The sequence below is a fragment of the Sesamum indicum genome, linkage group LG2 (genome assembly GCF_026168435.1).
Source record: "Sesamum indicum cultivar Baizhima isolate 11 linkage group LG2, ASM2616843v1, whole genome shotgun sequence".
NCBI lineage: Eukaryota > Viridiplantae > Streptophyta > Magnoliopsida > Lamiales > Pedaliaceae > Sesamum > Sesamum indicum.
Genome location: NC_142658.1, coordinates 3827883 through 3848525, shown reverse-complemented (window position 1 = coordinate 3848525; position 20643 = coordinate 3827883). Strand labels below are relative to the sequence as shown.

At 39.5% G+C, this 20643-nt stretch overlaps 2 protein-coding genes across 20 annotated transcripts; both read left to right on the top strand.

The window, feature by feature from the left end:
- The first annotated feature begins 200 nt into the window (after positions 1–200).
- LOC105178188 (DExH-box ATP-dependent RNA helicase DExH12) lies at positions 201–9077 on the top strand. Of its 6 annotated transcripts, none has more exons than XM_020699463.2 (6): positions 204–357; positions 700–734; positions 1038–4012; positions 4528–4917; positions 5039–8267; positions 8768–9077. In XM_020699463.2, exons 3-5 carry the CDS (start codon positions 1064–1066, stop codon positions 8219–8221), a joined length of 6522 nt encoding a protein of 2173 aa, XP_020555122.2. In that variant the 5' UTR covers positions 204–357; positions 700–734; positions 1038–1063; the 3' UTR covers positions 8222–8267; positions 8768–9077. The 6 variants fall into 6 exon arrangements, 5 of the variants coding, with proteins under 5 accessions (XP_088733533.1, XP_088733535.1, XP_020555122.2 ...); XM_088877408.1 differs by having other exon boundaries at positions 1034–4012; XR_016063961.1 differs by lacking the exon at positions 204–357 and adding an exon at positions 8361–8549 and having other exon boundaries at positions 393–734; positions 1034–4012.
- Positions 9078–11519: 2442 nt separating this feature from the next.
- Positions 11520–19999, top strand: LOC105178204 (Pentatricopeptide repeat (PPR) superfamily protein). 14 transcript variants are annotated; one of them, XM_088877700.1, is made up of 7 exons: positions 11520–14456; positions 14926–15008; positions 15905–16356; positions 16594–16717; positions 16798–16856; positions 18364–18981; positions 19470–19999. In XM_088877700.1, the coding sequence occupies exon 1, from the start codon at positions 11873–11875 to the stop codon at positions 14306–14308; it is 2436 nt and encodes an 811-aa protein (XP_088733826.1). In that variant the 5' UTR covers positions 11520–11872; the 3' UTR covers positions 14309–14456; positions 14926–15008; positions 15905–16356; positions 16594–16717; positions 16798–16856; positions 18364–18981; positions 19470–19999. The 14 variants fall into 14 exon arrangements, with proteins under 14 accessions (XP_088733826.1, XP_020547634.1, XP_020547633.1 ...); XM_020691975.2 differs by having other exon boundaries at positions 16787–16856; XM_020691974.2 differs by having other exon boundaries at positions 16594–16856.
- The last annotated feature ends 644 nt before the right edge of the window (positions 20000–20643 follow it).

Sequence of the window (20643 nt, the reverse complement as noted above, 5' to 3'; positions counted from 1 at the left end):
TATTTTAATAAATTGTACAATGCATCAAATTCAATAAATAAATCAACATAGTTAAAAATAATAAAATAACAAATTACAAATAAATTTATATAAAAATAAGATAGTTATCAATATATGAATCCAAACCATGATCTCGAACTCGGACACCAACCCTCAACCAAGGCATAATAAATTGTATAATCTCTAGCTAAAAAAGAAAAATAAAATTGTAAAGTCTCAATGAAAAGCCCTCTCTCTCTCTCTCTCTCGCATACTGTTGCGCATTTACATACCTACCTGCAGGTCCTGCACCAACATATCTCTAATTTGTAGTGTTTTTATCACTCTGCAGTCTGCACACCACCGCATCAGGATCTGGTAATTATTTTGTTCTCTGTTTAGGAATGCTTGGATTCATATATGGCTATTCATTTTTCTGATTGTTCTTGTGTGGCAAAGTAGGTTTTTCATTGGATTATTGTCTGCTTAACCTAAATATTAATAATTATATGAACGTCTTGAGCGAATGCGATGACTGAGACTCTGATATTAGTAGTAGCTTCTCCATCCCCTTACAAAGGCGGTTTACTTAAATCTTGGCCCCACTCAGAAACCCTTTTCGCTTCTCCTCCCTTTATAAATCTCTAGCCACATTACCTCTCTCCATCACTGTTTTTAACTTTTCTTGCACTGTCTCTGCTCTTTCCAATCGGTTCGCAGTGTATATGACGGCTCGCTTCGGATTTCGTATTTAGGTAAGTCTATTTTGCCTCCTTTTTGTATTTTGGTGTCATCTTGTATTTTAAGTTCAATCCCCTTTACTATTCGTGTTTTTGCTATTTGTTCAGTGCTTTTAGTTGATTCTATAGTAGCCAGGACAAGTCTAGGGCACAATTTGTTTTCACTTTCGACCTTCTTCCTGCCTATATTGCAAACCCAGGAAGAGATGATAAAAGTTGATTTGTCATTAAATTCTCATCCTACTCCAGTGTTTTTGGTTTGAATTGATTGGCTTCAGTCTAGTCACTGAGTAAAGGCTTCTGCATGTTATAAGGTAGGAAATTCTCTTAACGGAACGTACAAGATGGCTCACCCTGGTGGTGGTGCAGAGGCCCATGCTCGGTTCAAGCAGTACGAGTATAGAGCTAACTCGAGCCTTGTCCTCACCACTGACTCTCGCCCTCGCGACACCCATGAGCCTACTGGTGAACCAGAATCCCTTTGGGGGAAGATTGACCCAAAATCCTTTGGGGACCGAGCTTATAGGGATAAACCCCCTGAATTGGAGGAGAAGCTCAAGAAGTCCAAGAAGAAGAAGGACCGGGAGGCTGTTTTTGATGCTGCTCCTCCTAGGAGCAAAAAGAGGCGCCTTCAGGAAGAAAGTGTCCTCACTTCTTCGGATGAAGGTGTTTATCAGCCCAAGACTAAGGAGACAAGGGCTGCTTATGAAGCCATGCTCAGTGTTATTCAGCAACAGTTGGGTGGGCAGCCTCTCAATATTGTAAGCGGTGCTGCTGATGAGATTTTGGCCGTCCTCAAGAATGAAACCATCAAGAATCCTGATAAGAAGAAGGAGATTGAGAAGTTGTTGAATCCCATTCCCAACCATACTTTTGACCAGCTGGTATCAATTGGGAGGCTTATCACTGATTATCATGATGGTGGTGATGCTGGCGATGCTGCTGTTAATGGAGATGATGGCCTTGATGATGATGTTGGTGTTGCTGTTGAGTTTGAGGAAAATGAAGAGGAAGAGGAAGAGAGTGATCTGGATATGGTACCTGAGGACGAAGAGGATGATGATGATGTGGCAGAAGTGGATGGTTCTGGGGCTATGCAGATGGGTGGTGGAATTGATGATGATGAGGAGCAGGAAGCCAACGAGGGAATGACCTTGAATGTTCAGGATATTGATGCGTATTGGCTTCAAAGGAAGATCTCGCAGGCTTATGACCAGAATATTGATCCGCAGCAGAGTCAGAAGCTTGCAGAAGAGGTCCTGAAAATTCTTGCTGAAGGTGATGACCGTGAAGTTGAGACCAAGCTGTTGGTTCATCTGCAGTTTGATAAGTTTAGTCTTATCAAATATTTATTGCGGAACAGGTTGAAAGTAGTATGGTGTACCCGCCTGGCAAGAGCTGAAGACCAGGAGAAGAGAAAAGAGATTGAAGAGGAAATGATGGGGTTAGGACCTGATCATGCTGCAATCCTGGAGCAATTGCATGCCACTCGAGCTACTGCAAAGGAGAGGCAGAAGCACTTGGAGAAAAGCATTAGGGAGGAGGCTCGGCGACTGAAGGATGAAACTGGTGGAGATGGTGACCGCGAGCGTCGTGAGCTAGTTGATAGAGATGCTGATGGTGGTTGGTTGAAGGGTCAGCGACAACTGCTTGACCTTGAGAGCCTTGCCTTTCACCAAGGTGGCTTGTTAATGGCAAACAAAAAATGTGAGCTTCCTGTGGGTTCTTATAGAAATCATAGGAAGGGTTACGAAGAAGTTCATGTGCCAGCTCTGAAGCCAGTGCCATTGGCTTCTGGAGAAAAACTTGTGAAGATCTCTGACATGCCTGACTGGGCACAACCAGCTTTCAAAGGAATGAGCCAGTTGAACAGGGTCCAGAGTAAAGTTTATGAGACCGCACTATTCAGTGCAGAAAATATCTTATTATGTGCTCCTACTGGGGCTGGGAAAACAAATGTTGCGATGCTTACGATACTTCAGCAGATTGCTTTGAATATGAATGAAGATGGGTCAATTAATCACAGCAATTATAAGATTGTATATGTTGCGCCTATGAAGGCTCTGGTTGCTGAGGTGGTGGGCAACCTTTCTAATCGTCTGGAGCAATATGGTGTCAAGGTTAAAGAGCTGAGTGGAGATCAAACGTTGACTCGTCAGCAGATTGAAGAGACTCAAATTATAGTAACAACCCCTGAGAAGTGGGACATCATTACCAGAAAATCAGGTGACCGAACATATACACAGCTTGTAAAACTTCTCATTATTGATGAAATCCATCTTCTGCATGATAATAGAGGTCCTGTACTTGAAAGTATTATTGCAAGAACTGTTAGGCAAATTGAAACCACAAAAGAGCACATTCGGCTGGTTGGCTTGTCTGCTACACTTCCAAACTATGAAGATGTGGCAATATTTTTGCGGGTTAAATTAGACAAGGGGCTCTTCCATTTTGATAATAGCTACAGGCCTGTTCCTCTGGCTCAGCAGTACATTGGGATTACAGTAAAGAAGCCATTACAGAGATTTCAGTTGATGAATGATGTGTGTTACGAGAAGGTTATTGGTGTTGCTGGAAAACATCAAGTGCTGATCTTTGTGCACTCCAGGAAGGAGACGACCAAGACAGCTCGTGCAATTCGTGATACTGCTCTTGCTAATGACACTCTTGGTAAATTCTTGAAGGAGGATAGTGCAAGCCGTGAAATTCTTCAGAGTCACACCGAGCTGGTGAAGAGCAGTGATCTCAAGGACCTACTGCCATATGGTTTTGCAATTCATCATGCTGGGATGGTTAGAGCTGACCGGCAAATTGTTGAGGAGCTTTTTGCAGATGGCCACGTGCAAGTCTTGGTTTCTACTGCAACTCTGGCCTGGGGTGTCAATTTGCCTGCTCATACTGTTATTATTAAAGGTACTCAAATATACAATCCAGAGAAAGGAGCATGGACCGAGTTAAGCCCTCTAGATGTCATGCAGATGCTTGGTCGTGCTGGAAGGCCTCAGTATGACACCTATGGTGAAGGCATAATTATAACAGGACATAGTGAATTGCAATATTATCTATCTTTAATGAATCAGCAGCTTCCGATTGAAAGTCAGTTTATCTCGAAATTGGCTGATCAGCTGAATGCAGAAATCGTCCTAGGAACTGTGCAGAATGCTAAGGAAGCGTGCAAATGGCTCTTATACACTTACCTTTGTGTTCGCATGGTGCGGAATCCTACCCTCTATGGTTTGGCACCTGATGTTCTGAAACGAGATGAAACTTTGGAGGAAAGAAGAGCTGATCTGGTAAGCATTACATATACGTCGTCGTTGATTTCTGAAGATTTTCCCAATCCCTCTTTAGCTCTGTGTTAAGGTTGGTTTTGTCCTATCATGAATGCACTGATTTGGATGACAAAACACACTAACATGAAGAATTTGTGTTTGGATACTTGTAATTCACTTGTAGTAAGAGACTTATTTTTCATGTTGTTGTCTCCTTTTCTTTTCTTTTTCTTTTTCCTTTTCTTGGGGTGGTGGGGGTGGGATTGCACAATTTGGTGATTTTCTTGCACTGCTTTATGCCCACCTCAAACCCTTGCTCTCCCCCCCCCCCCCAACACAAAAAAAAAGGGAATAATAATAAAAATAAAAAAATAAACCTCAAAATGCAGAAAGTAGAAACAAATTAAGAAGAACAAAGTTCTCTTAATCTCTGAATGCTACATGGTTTGTTAGGAATACTCAATATTTATTTCCCAAGTGGCTTTGTGTCTTTTCAATTTTCCTGTTGAATAACTTCTCTTGTAATGCTATTTCAGATCCATTCAGCTGCTACAATATTGGATAAGAATAACCTGGTGAAGTATGATAGGAAAAGTGGATATTTCCAGGTCACTGACTTGGGCCGCATTGCTAGCTATTACTATATAACTCATGGGACAATATCAACATACAATGAGCATTTAAAGCCAACAATGGGTGATATCGAGCTTTGTCGTCTGTTCTCCCTTAGTGAAGAGTTCAAATACGTAACTGTGAGACAGGATGAGAAGATGGAATTAGCCAAGCTTTTAGACCGCGTTCCAATACCAATCAAGGAGAGTCTGGAGGAACCTAGTGCAAAAATTAACGTTTTACTTCAAGCGTATATTTCACAGTTGAAGCTTGAAGGACTGTCATTAACATCTGACATGGTTTTTATTACTCAGGTTTGTCACACCACATTTCTCTGTTTGATTTTCCATTTATTCAAATTTTGATCCTCTCCTTGTAGATGCTGTCATATTCTTTCTATAATAAATTTTTTGGATCTGTGCAATTCGTTTGCAGAGTGCTGGACGTCTAATGCGTGCTCTATTTGAGATAGTTCTGAAGAGGGGATGGGCCCAATTGGCCGAGAAGGCTTTGAAACTATGCAAAATGATAGGCAAGAGGATGTGGAGCGTGCAGACACCGCTCCGTCAATTTCATGGTATTCCAAATGAAATTTTGATGAAGTTGGAAAAGAAAGATCTGGCCTGGGAAAGGTACTATGATCTCTCTTCGCAGGAGATTGGTGAACTCATTCGTTTTCCTAAGATGGGAAGAACACTCCATAAATTTATTCATCAGTTCCCTAAGCTAAACCTGAGTGCCCACGTTCAACCAATTACTCGCTCTGTTTTGAGGGTTGAACTGACCATTACCCCTGATTTCCAGTGGGATGACAAAGTCCATGGGTACGTTGAGCCGTTTTGGATCATTGTTGAGGATAATGATGGCGAATATATTCTTCATCATGAATATTTCATGCTGAAGAAACAGTATATTGATGAGGACCATACTCTGAATTTCACCATACCCATATATGAACCGCTACCTCCTCAGTACTTCATTAATGTTGTGTCTGATAGATGGCTAGGGGCTCAGACTGTTCTTCCAGTTTCTTTCAGGCACCTCATTTTGCCTGAGAAGTATCCACCTCCAACAGAGTTGCTGGATTTGCAGCCCCTTCCTGTGACAGCACTGCGGAACCCGGCATATGAAGCCCTTTATCAACAATTCAAGCATTTCAATCCTGTCCAGACCCAGGTCTTTACCATCTTGTATAACTCAGATGACAATGTTTTGGTTGCTGCGCCGACTGGTAGTGGGAAGACCATATGTGCTGAGTTTGCCATTCTAAGAAATCATCAAAAAGGACCTGATAGTGTCATGCGGGCTGTGTATATTGCTCCTGTTGAAGCTCTTGCAAAGGAACAGTATCTTGATTGGAAGAAAAAATTTGGAGAGGGTCTTGGAATGAGAGTGGTTGAATTGACAGGGGAGACTGCAACCGACTTGAAGCTTCTTGAGAAAGGTCAAATAATTATCAGCACCCCTGAGAAATGGGATGCTTTATCTCGCAGATGGAAACAGCGGAAGCATGTTCAGCAGGTTAGTCTCTTCATTGTTGATGAGCTCCATTTGATTGGGGGTCAAGGTGGCCCAATCTTGGAAATCATTGTCTCCAGGATGCGGTACATTGCTAGTCAGCTGGAGAACAAAATCCGCATTGTCGCACTGTCAACTTCTCTTGCGAATGCCAAGGATTTGGGGGAATGGATTGGTGCCACATCTCATGGTCTTTTCAATTTTCCTCCTGGCGTTAGGCCGGTGCCTCTGGAAATTCACATTCAGGGTATTGACATTGCTAATTTTGAAGCCAGGATGCAAGCTATGACAAAACCTACTTACACTGCAATTGTGCAGCATGCTAAGAATGGAAAACCTGCAATTGTGTTTGTTCCCACCAGAAAGCATGCCCGTCTCACTGCTGTGGATCTGATGACATATTCGAGTGTGGACAGTGAGCAAAAACCCTTGTTCCTATTAAAGTCTGCAGAAGAGCTGGAGCCATTTGTTGCCAACATCAAGGAACCTATGTTGAAGGAGACAATTCAATTTGGTGTCGGTTATTTGCATGAGGGTCTAAGCAGTACAGATCAGGATATAGTGAAAACACTTTTTGAAACAGGGTGGATTCAAGTCTGTGTAATGAGCAGCTCGATGTGTTGGGGAGTCCCACTGTCTGCGCATCTGGTAGTGGTTATGGGTACACAGTATTATGATGGCAGGGAAAATGCTCACACTGATTATCCTGTCACTGATTTGTTGCAGATGATGGGTCATGCCAGTCGACCTCTTGTAGACAACTCTGGAAAATGTGTCATCCTTTGTCATGCACCACGTAAAGAATATTATAAGAAGTTTCTGTATGAAGCCTTCCCAGTGGAAAGCCATTTACATCATTATCTGCATGATAATCTAAATGCGGAGGTGGTTGTGGGAGTCATACAAAACAAGCAGGATGCAGTAGACTACCTAACTTGGACATTTATGTACAGAAGACTCACGCAGAATCCGAACTATTATAATCTTCAGGGTGTCAGTCACAGGCATCTTTCTGATCATCTCTCGGAGCTCGTGGAGAACACTATCAGTGATCTGGAAGCAAGTAAATGTGTGGCTATTGAGGATGAATTTTTGTTGTCACCTCTGAATCTTGGCATGATTGCCTCATATTATTACATCAGTTACACCACAATCGAGCGTTTTAGTTCTTCTCTGACTTCTAAAACAAAGTTGAAGGGTCTTTTGGAAATTTTGGCCTCAGCTTCAGAGTATGAACAGCTTCCAATAAGACCTGGTGAAGACGAGTTGATACGTAGGTTAATCAATCACCAGCGCTTCTCCTTTGAGAACCCAAAGTACACGGATCCAAACGTGAAGGCAAATGCTCTATTACAAGCTCATTTCTCTAGGCAAACGATAGGTGGAAACTTGGCTTCTGACCAACAAGAGGTGCTAATTTATGCAAGCAGACTGCTTCAGGCCATGGTTGATGTTATTTCAAGCAATGGATGGCTTAACCTGGCCCTCCTTGCCATGGAAGTGAGTCAGATGGTAACCCAAGGAATGTGGGAACGCGACTCTATGCTCCTCCAACTGCCTCACTTCACAAAGGAATTGGCCAAGAGGTGCCAGGAAAATCCTGGGAAAAGTATTGAGACAGTCTTTGATCTGGTGGAGATGGAGGATGATGAAAGGCGAGACCTCCTGCAAATGTCAGACTCACAGTTGATGGATATTGCTCGATTTTGTAATCGTTTTCCAAACATTGATTTAACTTATGAGGTTCTGGATAGTGATAATGTGGGAGCTGGAGAAGATGTTAGTGTGCATGTGAGTCTTGAACGAGATCTTGAAGGAAGGATAGAAGTTGGACCTGTGGATGCACCTAGATATCCTAAATCAAAAGAAGAAGGGTGGTGGCTGGTGGTTGGTGATACTAAAACTAATCAATTGCTTGCTATCAAAAGAGTTGCTCTTCAGAGGAAGTCCAGGGTGAAACTTGACTTCACTGCCCCTGCAGAACCTGGAAAGAAGACATACACACTGTATTTCATGTGTGATTCTTATCTAGGGTGTGATCAGGAGTATAGCTTCACTGTGGATGTGAAGGAGGCAGCAAATATGGAAGAGGATAGTTGAAGACGATGAGCGATGCCAAGCAAAACTGTGATGACTGGATCTTCATGTAAGCGTCGATCTTCATCAATTGTTTTCCCTGTTCTGTTTGTTCCTTGCATATATACAATTTATTTATTAAGACTTTATCAATGTTTGTCAGTACGTTAAATCATTTTACTAGAGAAGCCTATATACTCATGTTGATCGAGTGGAATCAATTGTTTGATTGTGCGGCATCAATTGCCAAAAGGCTTGAGAATGGACACCCTTTCTAGGGAGATAAAGCAGTCTTGTCCAAGAAAATGCTTGAAAGATCTTCAACCTCAGTGATTTTTGAGGCATAAATTTAGTAAGTCAGATCAATTTCTGTGTTTCTGACAACCAGCATGCCTCATTCTTATGGTGTTTTGACTGAGGGGAAACCACGTGCTTGATCTCATCCTTGTTCTTGAAATTTGTAGATGAGTTCCAATTGTTTCTGTAATCATTACATGTTTGCTAGTCATTTGACATTTATGTCATTGAAAACAATACCAACATTTTTCCGAATTTCCATTGTGTTGACAGAGACTTTGGTTTGCTGAGCTACCTGCGAAGAATGCAAGTGCTAATAGAGATAGTGGTGTTGGGCCGATGAGATGTGTACAACACCTACTTGGCCACTGCTGTTTCTCTTGTAATAATGGGGTCATTTTGGATGAATGTAGGCGTAAATGTGACGTATGTTGTAGACTGGTATCATCCTACTAGTTTTCTAATAGCTCTTTATTTCTGGTTACATTGACGTTCAATAGCTCGTAACTTGCTCTTGTTGTATTGAGAATCTGGGATTTGAAGAATTTGTTTCTGCAATTGCAATCTAATTAACTTTTATGTCTGGAGTTTGTGGGGTGTGGACAGTCAGTCGCAGGACCAGCTCAGTGCATAATTTGCATGGTGTCTTCTACTTCATGAGTGAGTGTCAAGTGATCAATTGAAAATATTTGCTTCCCTACTGATATGTTAATTTTCAAAACAAAATAAAATTGTAGATGCCATGGCCTGCCAGTCAATTTTGTAAGCGTTCGGCAAAATTTTATTAAATAGTTTTAGAAGTGATATCTGTAAGGAGGTGGAATGTGAATAGTAGGAAGTGGTACAAAACAAATACAAATTGTTTTTACTTCATTTCAAACTTACTATAATTGAAGATCTGCGTCAAAGTTGAGTCCCCTCTCTTTCTTTTTAAATTCATATGTTCTTCTCAATTGTTTTTTTCATTTTGTGACAATTCCTGTGCTGTGTGTAGAACTCCCCATGTGGGTCTGAAGGTTTTCCTTCCCTCTGCAGATTGAGTTAGACCTGCCAGGGGCGACCTGCTCCCTAGTATCTCCCCTGGCCTTGAGGCATTGAGCAGTGCGAGCTTGTATGATTGCGTTATATGCGAGCACAAAAAGTTAAAAAATTGGAATTGAAGCGGAAAAAAAGGGAAAGAAAGAAAGAAATGGTCACCTAATGAACTCCTAACTCAGAGGGGTGCTGGACTGAGATATGCGAGCCAAAGTACTTCTTCTACCAGAATTTTTTCGAGTACGAATAGAAGTGAGACTGTTTATTTGATCTCTTTCCAGCCTCCCTCCCTTAGTAACTGGTTCCGGTTTGTCTATACTCCATTTATATTTGAAGGGCCACTCTTGACCCGGGGGTCGCACGAATATCAATTTCTCTTTCCATGGACCTACGTTGGACTTGAGGGTGTCTAAGTATCTATAGTCTTTTCAAGCATAGAGATAGAAAAATCCTTTATCTCCCGATCTCTTCGAGGTGGTGAAAGAATATAGCAACAAAAAATTATCAAAATTGGGTTCGAATCGGTGAACTTGCATTATTATGATAAAGAGGATAATATGGCTGATAGAATTGAAGAATAGTTTCATAGGGCACAAATTCAAACTCCTAAGAATTTGAGCTATATATGGAGCTAGGGGTAAACACAGTCCGGTATCAAAATGATGAAGTGAGAAGGAGCAAAATCCTCTATGAGGCATATGCATGTGATCAAATGAGCGAGGAATAATGACCTCAAAATCATTGGGAATAAAATATTTTTCTTTTATGCGATGAATTTGGAATTTTACAATACTCACTATACTAGTCCAAGGGTTACGCTCTAACATCATTTGGAATTTAACGTGTCTAGGAACCCGGTCGTCCGGCGATTCTACCTGGCAACTAGACCTAGACCTAGCCCTAGACGGACCCTTTGTAGGAACTGGGGTTGCTACTTTTATAGGGGAGGTCGCAGAAGTTGAAAAAGAACTGGAATTAGAAGAGTTAGAGGAAGACTTGATACCTTATAGAGGTCGAGAAGGAGGTTGAAGGAACGCAGGCAACAATTTCAGTGGGAGGTGAAGTCAGTAGCAATATTTTAAAAATGGGGGGTATATATAGGTGAAGGTCTGGAAGGGCGCGCCAGAGAGGGACCATTTGGTGAACGACACATGTGATCACATGGATCGAGGCGACACTTCAATTTAGAGCTGGCGACTATTCGACTTTTTCTAAAGTAATTAATTACACTTAGAAGAAGTGGGGGAGTTATGATGGAGATTTAATTATTAAAAGATGAAAAAGCCCTTTATTAAGGGCATGAGGGTCATTTCACCAAGGATCCGCGAATATTATTGGGGTTTGGGTCACCTGGACCCGCCCTGCAATTCGACCCAGATAGGTGGATGATTGAACACCGTACGATTGGAGTGAGGAAAACTCGGATCATGACACGTATTGATTTACAGTACCCAGTGGAACCTTATAAATACTCTAAGCCTGATCAAATTGAGGTAATGGACATCTATCGCACTTAATTGTTAATGTGGCATCGCACATTTTCCTCTCGACCTTTATCTAATTTGGGCGTCGGAGGGTTTTCATCGGGGACGAACCCGACTAATTTGACCTACTAGTTTTATCCTCAAGCCCTATCACAAATTTTGGGAGGTGACGTGGATGGATCACAGTCGTTAATCGAGGTCCCACAAATCGAGCCGGATCAAGTAGAGTAAAGTGAAAAGGGCATTCCTCCTATGGACATGTGAAGGAGGCACTTGTGTTCCTGCAAATGACTTAATTGATTTCGCATAGTTGTAGTATGTTGTCTGTGTTAGTAGTATCTGGTGATGATTACACTAAAACCTAGTCAGTTGTAGTGAAATTTTTATTACAGTTTGAGGGGTAATGATAATATTATTGGTAACGGATGTAACTGTAATAAAATCATCGGCAATTTAAATATTTATAATACTTAGTTTTGGTGAATGCTACTGTGAGATAATTCATCAATTATGCTTAGCTTAAACTTAAGCACTATATAAGTATGTGACAGTAATGATTTGAGTGTGTTGAGGGAGAAAGGGTCTGAGCATAATATTGCAGTTTTGCACGAGGACTTATTCTTACTGTGTTTGAACAATGATTTAAGGATGATAGGTTATCTTTCTGTCATTTTATCTGAGCTGAAGTTTGAATATCTCTTCTTAGCAGATTCAATAAACACTCAAAATAGATTCGGATCTTGGACCATTGGGTCTGGCTTTGAGTATTTTTCTAGAGTACAGTATTTGGCCTTGCCCTACACTACCCATTGGCAAGGCCTACTTCAATTTAATATTCCCATGTCCCGCCGTTGCCAATATGAAGAATGCGGCCCCCAATTCCTTCTACTCGCATCAGTACTTCCGGAGAACGGCGGATATCAGCGCAACGGCCAACCAATATGCCGCCAAGCTTCAGCTCTGCTTCCAGCGCGGCCCCCCTGTCTACGCTCTCGCCCCTGCCGTTCACGCCCACATGATTGCTTCTGGGTTCATCCCACGTGGCCACATACTTAACCGCCTGATTGATTTTTACTGCAAATCCTCCAACTTTAACTATGCAAAAAGACTGTTTGATGAAATCCCCCAACCAGATGTGGTTGCAAGAACCACTTTAATTGCTGCTTACTCTGCTTCCGGGAAGCCCAAGATGGCTAGAGAGATTTTTGACAAGACTCCACTAAGAATTCGTGATACTGTTTGTTATAATTCTATGATTACTTGCTATTCCCATAACAACGATGGCCATGCAGCTATTCGACTCTTCAATGAAATGAGGCAAAAGGGTTTCAGACCTGATAATTTTACATATACAAGCGTACTTGGTGCTTTGGCACTTGTAGCTGATCACGAGAGGCATTGTCAGCAGCTACACTGTGCTGTGGTCAAGTCAGGGGCTGCATCAATTACCTCAGTGGTGAACGCGCTCATATCACTTTATGTCAAGTGCGCATTATCGCCATTTTCCTCGTCTTCTTCACTGATGGCTTCGGCAAGGGAGTTATTTGATGAGATGCTGGAAAAGGATGAATTATCATGGACGACAATCATCACGGGGTATGTGAAAAATGAAGATCTCGATGCTGCTAGGGAAGTTTTTGACGGGATGGATGAAAAGTTGGTGGTGGCATGGAATGCTATGATTTCTGGGTATGTGCAGAAGGGTATGGTGTTCGCGGTGTTTGAAATGTTCAGAAAGATGCACTCTTTGGGGATTAAGCATGATGATTTTACCTATACCAATGTCCTCAGCGCCTGTGCTGATGCTGAGTTGTTTCTTCATGGCAAGCAAGTTCATGCGTACATCCTGCGGACAGAGGCAAAACCTGCTCGGGATTTCATGATTTCTGTGAATAATGCTTTGATTACATTGTATTGGAAATGTGGTAAAATTGACCAAGCAAGAAGTATTTTTGACTCAATTTGCACTAAGGATCTTATTTCTTGGAATGCAATTTTATCAGCTTATGTTAGTGCCGGGAGAATTCATGAGGCAAGATCCATTTTTGATCAGATGTCTGAGAAGAACATGTTATCTTGGACGGTTATGATATCAGGATTGGCCCAACATGGGTTAGGTGAAGAGGCTTTGAAGTTTTTCAACAAGATGAAGTCATCTGGGTTGGAACCATGTGACTATGCATTTTCAGGAGCCATTACCTCTTGTGCTGTACTTGCAGCTTTGGAACAAGGGCGCCAACTCCATGCTCAGCTTATCCGGCTTGGTTTTGATTCAAGCCTTTCTGCTGGAAATGCCCTAATAACAATGTATTCTAGATGCGGTGTCCTTGATGCTGCGCGCAATGTGTTTCTTACCATGCCTTGTCTGGATTCTGTGTCTTGGAATGCTATGATAGCAGCCTTTGGACAACATGGACATGGTGCCGAAGCGCTAGAACATTTTGAATATATGTTGGAAGAACAGATATTGCCTGACCGCATTACATTCCTCACAGTCCTCTCTGCATGTAGTCATGCAGGTTTAGTTGAAGAAGGACAAAATTATTTCAATTCTATGGAGAAAGTATATGGCATAACTCCTGGTGAAGATCATTATGCGCGGTTAATTGATTTGTTGTGTCGAGCTGGAAAATTGATGGAAGCCAAAAATGTGACTCAGACTATGCCTTTCCAGCCTGGAGCACCAATTTGGGAAGCTTTACTTGCTGGCTGTCGGCTTCATGGTGACATGGATTTAGGGGTGTATGCTGCTGAACAACTCTTTGAGATGATTCCGCAACATGATGGCACCTATATACTTTTGGCAAATATGTTCGCCTCTGCAGGCCGATGGGGTGAAGTGGCAATGGTTCGAAAATTTATGAGGGATCGAGGTGTGAAGAAAGAGCCTGGTTGTAGTTGGCTTGAGGTTGAAAATAAGGTGCACGTATTTTTAGTTGATGACACAGTGCACCCTGAGGTGCAAGCAGTTTACAGTTATCTGAAGGAGTTGGTACTCAAGTTAAGGAAATTGGGATATGTTCCGGACACTAAGTATGTCCTGCATGATATGGAGTCGGAACAGAAAGAACATGCCTTGTCTACTCATAGTGAGAAGCTGGCAGTTGTATATGGACTCCTTAAACTTCCTCGTGGCGCCACCATTAGGATCTTCAAGAACCTACGTATTTGTGGGGACTGTCACAATGCAATCAAGTTCATGTCCAAAGCAGAGGCTAGAGAGATTATTGTGAGAGATGGAAAGAGGTTTCATCATTTCAAGGATGGTGAATGCTCTTGTGGTAATTACTGGTGATTGAAGATGATGTGGTAATTATAAGTGGACAAATTGTCATGGTTCCAATTATCATTCTTGTCCTTACGGTCTTCCTCTGTCTGGAATACTGGAGCTGCCATGTGGAGCCCACCAATGAGACATGCTCAACTTACAGAAATGGCTGAAGGTAATTTTGTCTAGCTTTCTTTGAGTTTTTCCTCTTTCCCAACTGCTGTCTCCTAATGAAGTGAATCAATAAAGGAAAAAAAATGTCTGCATCGCCCGCGGGCCCCACACGACCCCATCCACACTCACAACCAAAAAAGAAATAAAAATAGAGAAAAAGCCCATAGAAAATATATTTAATTTCTCATTAAAAAAGGCAATTTAGTACACCTTAGTCTTCAGTTGTGTTAAATTATTGCTTTGTTATATCACAGTCCAATGTTCATCAAGAATAATAATTGTGGTCAGGTGTCCTACGTTTATGTATTAGTTTCTCTGACGGCTGTTTGTGTAAATGTAACTCAGAGTAAATATGATGAGGAATGAGCATAAATCGTGACTAATGCTTATAGTTTTACATTGTTATTTACTTAATTTTACATCTAGTGGAAACAAGTTTTATATTGTCACTAATTATGCTCTCTCTCCAGATTGAGAAAGAAACTTTATATTCTTCTGGTGCAGCCAGAATATGCAGCATCACAAATTAGTTACAGCTCCTCGTTCATCCAGAGTTAGTCTATCTTCCAAATATATGAATATATTTCTTTTCTGATTTTTTAATTTCGAATGAGCAGATCATTGACTTACTAATCCATGACTTTTAGTTTAAGTTATTCATATATATTTTATTTTTTGGTTATCCATCTTCAGATTGAGACAGACTCTATTCTTTTCTTGCAGAACCAGAACATTGTCTAGAATTTCTAGTTAATGGAACTTTGCATTATTATGTGTTTATGAAATGTATTTTATGTGAAAATGACTTGTTTAAGCGACCTTTCATTTTCCTACTCCAGAGAGTACGTAACTAGCCTTACATCATCACCAAATAAAATTATTTCAGAATTCAATGAGAGAGAAATTTTGTTACAATGGAAGAGGATTTTAATGCTTGCCTGCTCTTGTAGGAATCAACCCTGAAATCATATAACTGACACTAGTTATAAACTTATTTGCCTTTCCACCTACCATGAATAAGTTCGTTAGTTACAGTAGGTATGATATCTTTCTGCATAAATTTCAAGATCGACATTTATCTCGTAAGTATATAATGTAATTCTTTAATACTTCACACATTTGAAAATAACCTTTGATAATAATATGAAATTTGTTCAGCTGCCAATTTGTCAGTTCTTGACATTTCCACAACATACTGGATTCTAGAACTTATGTAAACAACTTGACCAAACTTATTGGTCTGCTGAACTATGTAAATCTAGCCTATTTTGTACATCTATTTGATTTAGGTAGAAACTTGGGCTTTCCAATTTTGATGCAACTTCATATCAGAATAATACAAGTATTGCAATGAGCAAGATGCAAGCTAATATCCATAATAACACAAACTGTATAATTAGTCTCTTTTGAAAGAAACTTTTACCTAATTTGTGCTTTGTTATTTTGCAGGCTGCAATGGTGTTGTACCATGGATCATGGCCAAAGGAACTTTTCCCTAATTCACATTTTTTCCCTCTTCATATCCTTGATTTATGCATGAAACTTAGGTGCTGAACTGTTTAACTGATGTTGACAAATATGTCATAATTGTGACTTGTACTCGTATCTTTTACCTGTGAAAGGTTTGTATTTATATACTCACATGAAATTTGAAAGTTTTCAAAATATATTGTCTTTTTGAACATGAAATGAAAGTGAGGTTGACTTCTTTTTTAAAGATGTGCACGTGGTATTCCGTGTTGAGTAATTCAGTGGTATAACATTTCATATCTCTGCAGTTGATAGATTGTGTTATACACTTGTGATTGCTAGTACTTCTCATTCCTATGTACATGTGATTGTATGTTTTATATCAGTTCAAAGGGTACCTGTGGAAGAGCGCAAAAAGTAAACAGCACAAGGTACTTTTTCCATAGCCAAATAAGTCAACTCATGATGTGGAATTCCCGGTGGTGCTAAAAGTGTTCATAACAAAATATTTGGCCTAGACAGAGCATTAGTTGCTCTGGCATTATCACCAGCCTTGACATGATAATTGCATAAGTCTCCACCTATTAAAAATAGTAAAAACCAGTAAGCAACCAGCCTTGTCTGTATATGCTTGCTTGAACTTGTACTAACTTGTCTATTTGTTTAAGATTCTTTTTCATAGGAAGAGAGGGCAAACTCCCAAGTTTGGTTTAAGCAGTGTTTTTTTCTCACACTCCACAACATTCAACTGTCTCCCACTCTTCCAAAGTCTGCACACACACACTCTCTCTGGTGAGTTCCAGTAAGCCCCTTTGTGTATCTTGAAATTGGCTGATCAGTTAAATGCAGAAATCGTCCTAGGAACTGTGCAGAATTCTAAGGAAGCGTGCAAATACGAGACGAAACTTTGGAGGAAAGAAGAGTTGATCTGGTAAGCATTATATATGATTTGTTTATTCTTAAGATTTTGTCAATCCCTCTTTAGCTCTGTGTTAAGGTTGGTTCTGTTGTATCATGAGTCCACTGATTTGGTGACAAAACACACTAACATTAAGAATTGATTGGATAGTTGTATTTCACTTGTAGTAAGAGACTTAATCTTCATTTTGCTCTCTCATTTTCTTTTCTTTTTTTTCCCCTTTCTTTGGGATGGTGGGGGGAGGGGATTGCTCTATTTGGTGATTTTCTTGCACTGCTTTATACCCGCCTCGACCCTAGACCCCCCCTGAAATAAACCTGAAAACACAGAAAGTAAGAACAAAAATAAGAAGATCAAAGTTCTCTTCATCTCTGAATGCTACATGGTTTGATTTGATTTACTTTAAGAATTCTCAATATTTTATTCCCAAGTGGATTTGTAACCTATCAGTTTTTCTGTTGAATAACTTATCTTGTTATGCTATTTCAGATCCATTCAGCTGCTACAGTATTGGATAACAATAACGGGAAAATTATTTAGTTAATGCAAAAAGAAAAAAAAAATTACAAAAAGGGGGTGTTTTCAAATTTTTTACAGAAATAGGAGACAATGGTTCTTTGTTTAAGAAAAAAAAAAAAAACAAATGCTTGTTCAGAACAGATATGTTTAATATCGATTCTGACCGATAAATAAAAAAAATGCAGCTTTTCCAGAGCCGATAGATTAGCTATTGGCTGTGACGTATCGACAATTGCATGACAATTCATGCAATTGCTGCATGCATGCCACAATTGTTATTAGAGCCAAAACCGCTGGCTCTAACAACAGTTTTTTCAAGGCTCACCCCTATTCAAGTTATATTGTGGTCCTTGAATAGGGGTGACCCTTGAAAAAACTGTTATTAGAGCCAGCGGGTTTGGCTCTAATAACATTTGCTGCATGCATGCAGCAATTGCATGACAAAGCTGCAACAGCCTACAAACTGTCCCTGCTTTTTTTTTTTTGTTTGTTTTTTAAAAGCGTATTTCTCTAAAACTTTTGAAAACACCCCCTTTCTGTATTGTTTTTGGCATTAATTAAATAATTTTCCCAAGAATAACCTGGTGAAGTATGATGGGAAAAGTGAATATTTCCTGGTCACTGACTTGGGCTGCATTGCCAGCTAATACTATATAACTCACGGGACAATATAAACATAGAGCATTTGAAGCCAATGGTGGGTGATATCGAGCTTTGTCGTCTGTTCTCCCTTAGTGAAGAGTTCAAATATGTAACTGTGAGACAGGATGAGAAGATGGAACTAGCCAAGATTTTAGACTGTGTTCCAATACCAATCAAAGAGAGTCTAGAGGAACCTAGTGCGAAAATTAATGTTTTACTTCAAACGTATGTTTCACAGTTGAAGCCTGACTGTCATTAACATCTGACATGGTTTTTATTACTCAGGTTTCTCACATCACATTTCTCTATTTGAATTTTCCATTTTTTCAATTTTTGATATCTGTGCAATTCGTTGCAGAGTGCCGGACGTCTAATTCATGCTCTGTTTGAGATAGTTCTGAAAAGGGGATGGGCCAGAGAAGACTTTGAAACTATGCAAAATGACAGGCAAGAGGATGTGGAGCGCGCAGACACCACTTCGCCAATTCCATGGTATTCCAAATGAAATTCTGATGAAGTTGGAAAAGAAAGATCTGGTCTGGGAAAGATACTATGGTCTCTCTTCACAGGAGATTGGTGAACACTCCATAAATTTATTCATCAGTTCCCAAAGCTAAACCTGAGCGCACACGTTCGACCGATAACTCACTCTGTTTTGAGGGTTGAACTGACCATTACCCCTGATTTCCATTGGGATGCAAGGTCCATGGGTATGTGGAGCCGTTTTGGATCATTGTTGAGGATAATGATGGCATATATATTCTTCATCATGAATATTTCATGCTGAAGAAACTGTATATTGATGAGGACCATACTCTGAAGAAGACATACATACTGTATTTTATTTGTGATTCTTATCTAGGGTGTGATCAGGAGTATAGCATCACTGTGGATGTCAAGGAGGCAGCAAATATGGAAGAGGATAGTTGAAGACGATGTGCGATGCTGAGCAAAACTGTGATGACTGGATCTTCATGTAAGCATCAATCTTCATAATTGTTTTCCCTGTTCTGTTTGTTCCTTGCACATATACAATTTATGTATTAGTCTACTTTATAAATGTTTGTCAATATGTTAAATAGTTTTACTAGAGAAGCCTATATACCCATGTTAATTGAGCGGCGTCAATTGTTTGAAGCTGCAGTCTCTTCTCCAATCACATGGTTGCCAAAAGGCTTGAGAATGGACACCTTTTCTAGGAGGATAGAGCAAGTCTTGTCCAAGAAAATGCTCAAATGATCTTCAACATGAGTGATTTTTGAGGCTTGAATTAGTCAGTTACATAAATTTCAATGTTTGATATGGTGTTTTGACTTGTGTATTGGAGAAACCATCATTCTTGTTCTTGAAATTTGTAGATGAGTTTCAAATGTTTCCGTAATCATTGCATGTTTGCTAGTCATTTGATATTTGTGTCGTTAAAAACAACACCATCATTTTTCCAAATTTCTGTTGTGTTGGCAGAGACTCTGGTTTGCTGAGCTACCTGCATAGAATGCATGCGCTAATATAGATAGTGGTGTTGGGCCGATGACATGTGTATGTGCACAACACCTATGATAAACCACAAGTGTTGAGCATCAACAGCTTCAGTCAAGTGGCTTTGGGACATTTCAAGCTCAAGACAGTGTTGAAGGTTCCAGCTTCATTTTGTCTCAAGTATAGAAGAAGTCGTGCTTGAGAAAACATAGGAGCACTTTCCTATGTCCGAAGAAGCAGTTTTGCATCTCCAAAGCACTTGGATTTCTCCATAACCAAATCTGAGCATGGTATTAGAGTCATCTATTCATGATCTCTGGGCCTGTTCTCGCTTCTTTTCTTGGCTTGATTCTTTGTTATTCCTTTCAATTGTCCGATACAGTCTAATTGAGCTAAAAACACTTTTAAAATATTAGCAAGTAGCACGTGCATTGCACGTCTAGAATTATATTTTTTAGGAGTGAATATATCACTTATCAGTTATAAAAGAATATTGAACTCAACAAATTTATTTATATTTCTATCATTGAATCATTAGTATACAATTATATTCAAAAATTGATAATAAAAGTTTTAATTGATGAGGAAACTATTTAGTTTATTTCTTGTAATTCACTTTTTAAATTTAATTGATACTACTAAATAAAAAAAATTCCTTAAAATTGATTTTTGTCTTTGGTATTTACTAATTATTATGTTTTATAATTTTGTATTGGAACAAGTTAATGCACAAGTAAAATATAATATATAAAAGAGTCAATATTAAGATAAAATTAATGAAGTCCTGTATTTATAAGAAAATCTAATTTAAAATTTTGATGTTTTTTAACTTAATTTTATGTTTGTTATATTATTTTTGTGAAATGTTGATGTTTTTTTATATTTATTCATTGATGCAAAATGATTTTAAGCTAATCCTTTATTAACTATTGTTTGTAAAAGTTTAATCTAATTAGACATATCCATATTATTAGTATTATCTTATATTGCAATATCCTTTAACTATTCTAATTATAATTTACTATCAAATTTTAAATTTTGTCAAAATATTGTTTACATTTTCCATTAACTTCTTACTTTGAAATATTGTTACATAAAATATAATTATTTGCAATTTTTAATTTCATCATATTTTTAGTGTGATTTCTTGATCTATTAA

What these genes read in the sequence shown, in the direction of transcription:
- LOC105178204 (XM_088877700.1), top strand. Translation starts at nt 11,873, where the DNA reads ATGAAGAATGCGGCCCCCAATTCCTTCTACTCGCATCAGTACTTCCGG.
- LOC105178188 (XM_088877407.1), top strand. Translation starts at nt 1,064, where the DNA reads ATGGCTCACCCTGGTGGTGGTGCAGAGGCCCATGCTCGGTTCAAGCAG. An exon ending in AGGAAAGAAGAGCTGATCTG is followed by an intron (nt 4,013 to 4,527) that starts GTAAGCATTACA and finishes ATGCTATTTCAG; the next exon opens with ATCCATTCAGCTGCTACAAT. An exon ending in ACATGGTTTTTATTACTCAG is followed by an intron (nt 4,918 to 5,038) that starts GTTTGTCACACC and finishes ATTCGTTTGCAG; the next exon opens with AGTGCTGGACGTCTAATGCG.